Source organism: Rhea pennata, chromosome 5, assembly GCF_028389875.1.
Source record: "Rhea pennata isolate bPtePen1 chromosome 5, bPtePen1.pri, whole genome shotgun sequence".
NCBI classification, from domain to species: Eukaryota; Metazoa; Chordata; class Aves; order Rheiformes; family Rheidae; genus Rhea; species Rhea pennata.
In genome coordinates, this window is record NC_084667.1 from 18535039 (window position 1) to 18544122 (window position 9084).

General features: G+C 46.3%; 1 protein-coding gene across 1 annotated transcript in view; it reads right to left on the reverse strand.

The window, feature by feature from the left end:
- LRP4 (LDL receptor related protein 4) overlaps nucleotides 1-7568 on the reverse strand; it is an 86130-nt gene extending 78562 nt beyond the window's left edge. The window contains exon 1 of the mRNA XM_062576275.1: nucleotides 7484-7568. Coding sequence (XP_062432259.1) covers nucleotides 7484-7568 — 85 coding nt within the window. The remainder of the gene's footprint in view (nucleotides 1-7483) is intronic.
- Between the last annotated feature and the right edge of the window lie 1516 nt (nucleotides 7569-9084).

The window sequence follows — 9084 nt, forward strand, 5'->3', positions numbered from 1 at the left end:
AAAAAAAGGTATGTCTTTGTTTTATTCTAATCCTAGATCCCATGAGATACTTTTCCACTATAGAGAATGGCTACACCTTAGGCAAGAGCCTCTTCCAGACACCACCAGCTGTCACCAATCAAAGGAATCAACAGAGCTGGAGGTTCAGTCTAAAAGAGTAGATTGCTTACTTCGTTCTGACCTTCTTAAATAGTCACACAATCCTTCTTATGATCCTTTCAGAGAATGAGGCTGGAAATACTGCATATCTGTGTTGTAACAGTTTTCTCTGGTAGTCAGCCCTTCACATAGTGACTCTTAACAGAGAAGAGGAAGAGAGGCAGCATCCTTTCCCAGGAAAAGCGTTGTTTTCTGCCACCAGTCCTGTTGCTTCTGTATCCAGATTCCTTCCTAAACCCAGGGTAACCTCCTGTTCTTACTTTAGGCCTTTTTCCAGTCCGTCATCTCCAATCTTCTGGCTTCTCTCCTTGGCTCTGCTCTCTCATTTCAAATACTCTTCCAGGCAGGACTGTCCTCCAAACATCTTCCTGGACATCCCACTCAAATTCTTCTGGCTGCAGGCACTCCCAAGCCCAACAGCTCCCTTATTCCACTCCTGCATATAGCTCCATCACTACCTTTATCTCACAGGCTCATCTTCTGTCTCAGTAACTATGCCAATGTCTCCCTTTCCACATTTACCCTCATTGCTAAGCTCCTGATATTCTATAAAATCTCTCCATGTGGACAGGGACTCTACTGTTAGGGTCCCTAACAAGTTGTCTCACTTTCCTTTAAAGCATTACTAAAGTTAATTCTTTGCCCGGCTCAACAGTAAAATTCTGATCACTGCTCCTCTCCACTTTTACAATTTCCATCTTTTATACTACCTGATTAACAACAGCTCCTGCCATCAGATGCCATATAATTTCTACATTTCAATTTATCTGTCTCTTCTGTTCATTTCCCAGTTCAAACTCTTCAATCTCATTTCCAAAATGTCTTTCTTTGCTTCTGTAAAATCTGTACTCTTGTAGAGGTCTGTACTCCTATACCCCCTTCCTTACTTCTCATGGTTTATGCTACCCTTACATCTGCTTCCTAATCTTTATTTTCCCATCAGTTTTCTGTAGTCTTCCAGGCCACATTCTATACACAGGAACCTTCTCTACCCTTGTTTCAGGTACTGATTGGAACGTAAAACTTTCAGAAATATTTCCCATTAAACCAAATCTAAAGGAAATTTAATTAGAAGGTTCTACTATTTTAATATTGGACCTTATTTATCACACTAGAATTATCATATCCTTGATCTTTATCAGATGTCAGGTGTCTAATTTAGCTACAAACCCTTCAGGGCAGATGTAGCCTCTTCCTCCCTGTTACACATAGTCACTTAGACCCTTCCTTAAGGTAAGGAAAAAAAAATAGCTCAGAAATTTAAACAACTTGTTTTTTCCAAGACCAGTTCCACTTTATACAGCAGGACTTGGGGATGACCAGAGAATTTAAAAGTACTCATGCTTTGAAAGGTCACAAAGGCAACAATGTTGGGTTCTCTTTTTTTTCCCCAAATAGAAGTAATGTCTCACCACATCTGAGAGGAGAGAAGCTGCGTATAGACTGTACTTCAAAAGTTTTTCCATGGTACCTCTGGCCCCTTCCTGTCTCAAGTCCCCAAAGCCATCACTTATCCCCTTCAAAACAGCAGGAGTGTCGCTTCTTTTTTCTTCCCTCTCCAGAAGAGGCGCAGCAGAAATAAGCCTCAAATGATAAATTATGCACCACCTTTGTGCTGCTGCCTCTTGGCCAGACGGGAAATTTTTCTCCCAAAGCCTTTTGTTTCCAGCTTTGATCCCAGCATTGGATCCGCTCCGTTCAGCACTCCCTCAGCATGGAGGTGAAGGGAGAGCCGACACAGGCCAAGCTCAGGCTTACTGCAAGTCAGTCACATCTTCCATTAGCCTGGCTCCCCTCCCCCTTCCAAACTGGAACTGTTCTCGAGTTTGTAAAGGTCCTATTAAACATTTTCCAGAGGGCCTTACAGAGGATACATTATTTTGATGTATGCTGGGACTAAAGGAGGAGGATTTCTAAGTACAGGGAAATAATGGAGTTTGTTCTAATGGGTTTAAGAGATGCCCAGGGGCACCAAGTAGGTTTCTTCTCTGCAAATCAAAAACACAGAAGACCAGAAAATGGAGCCGAACAACTAAACGCCAGGAAGCAAGGAAATCAGGCTCTATTTAACTGCTGCTCTTGGTTACAGCCAACTTCAGGCTGCTTGGAAAAGCAGCACACACACACACATCACTGGCACAAACTTAACAGGAGAAAACAAAGAGACAACAGGGGTCAAACTGGGGGTGGCAAGTAGGAGAAGGAGGCAAAGCTGGGTCCCCACCCCCTACCAGAGAGTTGGATCAATTATCCTTGAATACTAACAAGATTTCTGATTAAAGAACTGCTGCTATGCAATAGAAACAGAAAGCTCCAGCGGCCAGGAGGGGCTGACAGGCAGTAACAAAGAGACACAGAAGACTATGCCCTGCTAGGGCATATGGAGGAAGTCACCATGCTGGTAGCCAGGAGAGGGGTCTCCCTTCCTGAAGTCATGACACTGCTGATGACTAACTCCAAGAGTAAAACTTCACCCAGACACTATAGAACTTGAGTTCTGTTTTCAGGCAAACATATTCTCTGTTAGAAGTTCTGCTGGCCAACATTTCTTTGAACCACCTCATCAGTACAATGCAGTGAGGTGAATTTTATTCCCATCCTAACCTGTCTGAGGAAAATAGCTGGTGCATCTTTGCTCTGAATAGTACAGCAACACGAGGAAACTGCTATTAATTTATTTTCAGCTTGAGAAACAAAAGCCTAAACTGCCTTTAGTCAAACCTCCTTTTTGACAAAATTACAGTCTGCAGTACAAACATTTAATACACTTATATAGTGCTATCCCTTAAACTTAATGGTTTGTGACCTGCTGAGTATTGGTTAAATACAAAAAAGATCGAATGCCCTAAGAAGAATCCCACAAAAAACAGAAGCTTCTGCTATTCTTACAGCCCAAAAGCTGTGCTAAAATTTAAGCATCCTGATATAGGCATGGATTTTATGCCATCAGAATCGGACCCCTGACAGTTCAAGCCCTCTTTGGAAAACAAAACAAAACAAAACAAAAATTGAGAGACAGAGAGAGAGAGAGAGGAAACCTCATTCCTTGATTTGGAGAGTTTCAGACACCTACAATTTAGCAAGGCAAAACTCCTGAAACACCAGCTCTGTTTGATGTTAATGAAGTCTTTATGAACACTTCTTTTCCTGCCCTTACGTAGCAGGTATTCTTTCATCTGAGTTCGTAACAGTCAAGAAGGAGTTCTGCTCCTGGCAGAACCACTAACTGCAGCTCAAGAGTCTCTCAGACTAGAAGCACAAGCTGGACTACTTAGCATTTAACAGGCATCCTGCATAACGGAGGCAAAAATGACTGCAAAGCTGAAAAACCTGAATAGAAAAACTCATCCACAACAGGACAGCAGCTACATGCTCCCAAAGTAACAGTCCCAGAGCCAGCAGGTATACCGAACATAAAAACTTGCAAGCTTGCTGAATCACAAGTCCCTAATTCATATATTTATTATTTCTATCTTCAGTAGAGGGCAATCCAGATCTGCAGGGAAGAAGATACAAAAAGAAGATATTCAAGAAACAGCCCTTACACAGTCTAGACAAAGTATCACAAAACAGAAATGCCTAAAATAACAGCCATGTCAAAGAACCACATCCACTGCAGACCCCAAAGCAAGAGCCTAACCATCAGGCACACTAGATTCACGGACGACAATTACAATTAGTATCCTCCAGCAAGATCCGTGTGAAATACAGACAGCCACTAAATACAGTATGCCAATTAATGCGGAAGGTTTGCTGCATGCCAGAACTCCAGCTCTAGATGTTTTATCAGGTAAAGCCAGACAGCTTTAAAGGGAGATTGTCAGCTTATTTATATACACGTGTGCGTGTGTGTGTGTATTTCACCTTGTAACATAAAACTCTTTCAGAAAACACAAAAAATAACTAAAGAAAAAAATAACAGAGGACTAGAAAAATAAAGCTTCCACTTTTATGATACACTGACTTTGACAACACTTTTATAGATTCACCATTTCCAATGCAGAGTCAGTGAAATTTCTGATTTTTTATGGATGTTTTGATCATCCCCAAGAGAAGTATTATTAAAAAAGACATAGCTGCAAGAAGTGGCAGAGTAATTCAGTGGATGTGTACGACATGCACTTTATTTTAACCTATTTTTAAAATCTTAACTGCATTTCAAGATAACATCTCTTTATCAGCTTTTATAAAATGTTACGAAGCATATATTCTATTGTGTTCAATGGTAAGTTGCATTCTAGGGCAAGTGGAGTTGGCCTTGGGCAAGACAATTTCTGCTTCACTTCCCACATCTACAAAATAGGGATAATATTTGCCTATTTCACAAGAGCACAGGAAGATTCAAAAGGACTATCAGACTAGAGATTGTTCTTATAAAATTAATGTTTTAAATTATTTTTATGTTAATTTAACCAATCTGGAAAACTAGCAGTTTTTAGGAGTAAAAATAAAATACATGTTCTTTAATTCCTTTTCCTAATTAACATACAGCAAGACTTGCATTCTGGTTTGAACTAAAAACAATTTGATAACATTTACATACAACCACATTTTCTTTTGTAACTTCAAATTGACAGTAGAGAAACAGCTCTAAGTTTTCTTAAATCCCATTTTGTGGCCCACATGAACGGACTATCCCTCTTCAAGGTTCAGAAGACAGTCTGGAAATACAGCTCTTCACATAACTAAGTGCCTATTAATGTTGTTACTGCATACACCCACACTCCCAGGACACAAGAAGGGATTCTCTGTTGCAGAAAGTAACGGTAAAGCACATAACTGAAAGCATTCAAAAAGAGAATATAAAAGAACGCTGCTTAACGACATTAAATAAATGAAACAACAACGTTAATTTCACAGCTGAAGATTATGCTTTTCCATCACTGCTAGCATGTTCAGTACAGCCAGAATTGTCAAAAACAGACACACAAACACACACAACCCCCAAAGCAAGCCACAACTGTTTTGGCCTGCAGCATCTATTCTTCACTTTAGGAGCGAGCGCATCTTCACCATTTTGACAAAATGATCACTCAGTCTAATGAACAGTAAAGCCGTGGATCCTCAGTACACCCAAGAACGAGAACATTATCAGCTCCAGATCGACAACAGGAAAATGAGCATTTTGTGACCGGCTCAGAACAGTAGAATCAGTAGAAATGCCAAGCACATGCAGTAGAGATCTCAATTCCCAGTGCATACTGTATTTCTTCTACGGAGGTATCATATTCAAGTTTGGCTCTCCAAAAACATAGTCAAGAGGTTTGGCAAGCAAAACTCTGAAATTAGCCATTTATTTTTCTGGTAGAGATCCAGGAGCTACAATGGTAAGCACATCACCTGAAGAGGTTCGGTGACATTCTGTATTTATACTAATACAAACCATCACATCCTCAGACCCTTCTTCTTCACCAGGCACCAGCCCTGCATGGCATGAACTTTTAAGTCTCTCTCTATATATACATATATATATATATATATGTATGTATGTATGTTTATAATTTTTTTAACCTGAAAGGCACTTTTCCAAGAATTCCAGGCACCAACAGATCTTTCCTGGCACTAACTTATCCAGTTTTAATGGCTACCACCAACCAATCGAAGGTCAAAGCTCAGTCTCGTAAACTTGTTTGCTAATGCATGCCTTTACATTCCCAGCATGGACATACAGCGATAAATGACGGAGTCCTTAACATTTGTTATAATTTACCTGTGTGGCACCCTGAGTTCTGTGGGCGTAGATGCTTTATGACAGTTAAGCCATATACCTTCCCCACAGCTACTGCTATGGGACAATGATGAAAAAGACTCTGCAGGAGCTAAAGGGTGAGGACTAGAAATACCAGTCATCATAGTCTTTGGCATCTTCTCTGCCACCTTCACTCTGCCACCTCCTCATCCTTCTCCTTGCTTCAAAGGACAACATTGTTCAAAAATTCTGTTTTTACTAAAAAGCATACCTTCTTGTGAAAGAAAGAAGATACTCGCGCAGGCTGTTAGCACATCCCATCATAAACTCATGTTCACTTGACAAGAAGATACACAAAAGTGCACTGATAGGGAAACTAAAGAGAGACAAGCTGCCATAAACAGCATCCCAGAGACATCAAGGCACAACCACCTACTAGCAAACCTGCACTTTACAATCAGACATACCCCACATGGCTGTTAACAGCCCAGACACATTAACTAGGAGCACCTGGGTAACAGCCAAAATGAAAACACATCCAGATCTGCACCTACACTAAGATCTACAATTTAGATCATTCTCATTCCTAAATAGCAGCTAAATAAATACCTGTGTGGCACCTGGGAACTTATAGTACTTCTGGTTACTAAAAAGCAGATTTTCTGATACACAGAAATGCAATTCTGTACTCTGCCTTTCCAAGCTGGTTTAACACCTTCTTCAAAGCTGCATGCAATTAGGTTTCTCACTAGAAAAAAAACAGCATTATTTGAAACCCAAACCCCATGTGATTGTGCCCCAGAGGCAATACTTGCAGAATGATGGAGGTCAGCGGCACTAGTGCAAATGCTTCCTGTAATTTCAGGGTAGCATAGGAGAAAACGGATGGGTGAAATTATACAGCAGCTGCCAAAGGAGTGAAGGGAGAGAAACGAGGTACATACCTCCTCTTCACTCAGCTCCCCTCCCCCAAAAGCCTTCCAACTTCTTATGAACAATGCGAGAAGTGTTTAGATGTTTTCTCCTCTACCGGCCGCACTTGTAAAATAAAACACTACTGCACACGGGGAAGAATTAGCAATTGCTTTTCGGTTGCTAGAGCAGCCACAAAGATAAGTTTTCCCGGGCGAGACTTCGCGGGGCTGCTCCTCTGCCCGCTGATGCTGCGGCCAGTCCCTCCCCCGGCCCCTTGGCGACTGTTTTCGGTCCCCCTCCTCCCTCAGCCCGCTCTGCCAGGGCGCTCCGGGAGGGCTCCCGGGCCGCGGCGAGGCAGGTAGCCGGGGGCGCCGCCGCGGAGCCGGGCTGCGCCTTTAAGGGGCCCGCGGCGGCGGGTGCGCGGCTGCATTCCTGCTCCGCGGCGGCGGCTGTCCCGACACGCCGGGCAGGGCAGCCGCCGAGGCAACCTGCGCGCCCGGCGCGGCGCTCGCTCCGCGGGAACAAAGCCCGCGCCGCCGCCGAACTTCCGCGGGGGCGGCGGGGACCCCGCTGCCGCTCGGCGCTGCCCCGGCACCCCGCCGGCCGCAGCCCGGCGTGCCGCGCCGGGGGCAGCCCCGCGCCCGGCGGCGGCGCGGGCAGGTGAGCGGCCGCGGCAGGGCTCCCCGCCGCGGGGCCGGGACCGCCGCGGCAGGCGCTTACCTCTGGCGCGGAGCAGGGCTCCCAGCAGCAGCAGCAGCAGCAGCGGAGGCGCGGGCAGCAGGCAGCCCCCGCCGCGCCGCCTCATGGTGGCAGCGCCCCGGCCCCGCGCCCGGGCCGCCCGCCGCGACCTCGCGGGCTCCTCCTGCGCGCAGCGCCCCGGCCCGGCCCGGCCCGGCCCCCCGCGCCCCGGCCCCCCGCGCCCCGGCTGCCGCTCCCGGCCGCCGCCGCTCGCTCCCTCGGCAGCCGCGGCAGCTCGCGGGCTGGGGGCTCGCTCCCCGCTCCGCCCGGCCCAGGCCCGGCCCCGGAGGAGGGGCCCCGCCGGGGCAGCCCCCGCCCCGCTCCCCTCCAGCGCCCAGGCACTTCGCAAACTTTCCGCGCGGCAGAGGCGGTGCCGGGGCCGCGCCGAGCCCCCGCCGCCGCCCCGGGGCCGCGGCCGCCCGCCGCCGCCTCCCCGTCCGCGCGGCAAAGCGCCGAGCGCCGCCGGCTCCCTCTAAGCCGCTGCCGCGCCGCCCGCTGCGGGCTCTCGCGCGGGTCTCCGCCGGGCGCGGAGCGACTCCCGCGGGCTCCACGGCCGCTCCGCGGCTTGCGCCAGCTGCCTGCACCCGAGGCACAGCCCGAGCCCGAGCCCTGCCCCGTCCCCGTTTGCCACGCACCGTTCAGAAACTCGCAGCATCCAAAGCATCTCGTCCCCAGATCCTGAGCCCAGCGTGCGCCCGGGTATCTACAGGAAATGTCCGAGTTTGTTTGGTTTTTGGTTTGTTTTTTTCGTTGCTCCCCCTCCCCTCAGTTTCATGGCAAATGTTCTGGTACCTGCTGTCTGCAGACAGCTGCTTATGCAAGAATCTCAGATAATCTTAAAAAAAAAAGGCTAAGGTCATAGCTCCTATGAGCAGAAATTAACACTTTGACTATTGCCCTATGCACCTTCTGGCTCCTGTGCTGCGTTTAAAAGCAGACAGGCTTTCACTGGGTATCACCGTTAAAGCCAGTTTCACGATTCTCTGTGGTGCGACTTGACATTTTAATGTAGGGGTCGGCAATGCAAGAAACTTTGGTCAAATAGTTAATCTGAATTGATTTCAAAGTACTAATTTGAATGAAAAGCTGACTTAGGCAGCCTAAATCCTGGACCACAGGGGAAGATGGGAATTTTGTCAAATTGACACCAAAAGGCCAGTGTTAGGAATGGGCTGATTTAAAGCCTTCACAAAGATGAATCCAAAGGAAGCTGCAATTATTCCTCTCCTTTAAAGAATCGCAGGAGCAAGTAAACAGCACAGCATGTGAGTGAGACAATTCCACCATTCCTATTAATTAAGTGTAAAATAGTGAAGACACAGGATATTATTTAAAACGTCAGCAGACAATTAAAACAGTGATGAATTCTTAACAAACTAAGCTCAGTCTGAAGAAGAAATAATCCAAAACAGAGATTCACTGCAAGGGAGAACTCCCAAGAGCAGGAATTCCATAAGAAACAGGAAGTAGCAAACCAAACAGAAGTTTACAATATATGGCTCCCAAAACTAAAAAAAGTAGTCTTTTTGCTTTTTATGCAGCATCCCTGCATCAAGATAGCAGTATGTCCCCTTTTACGTAGC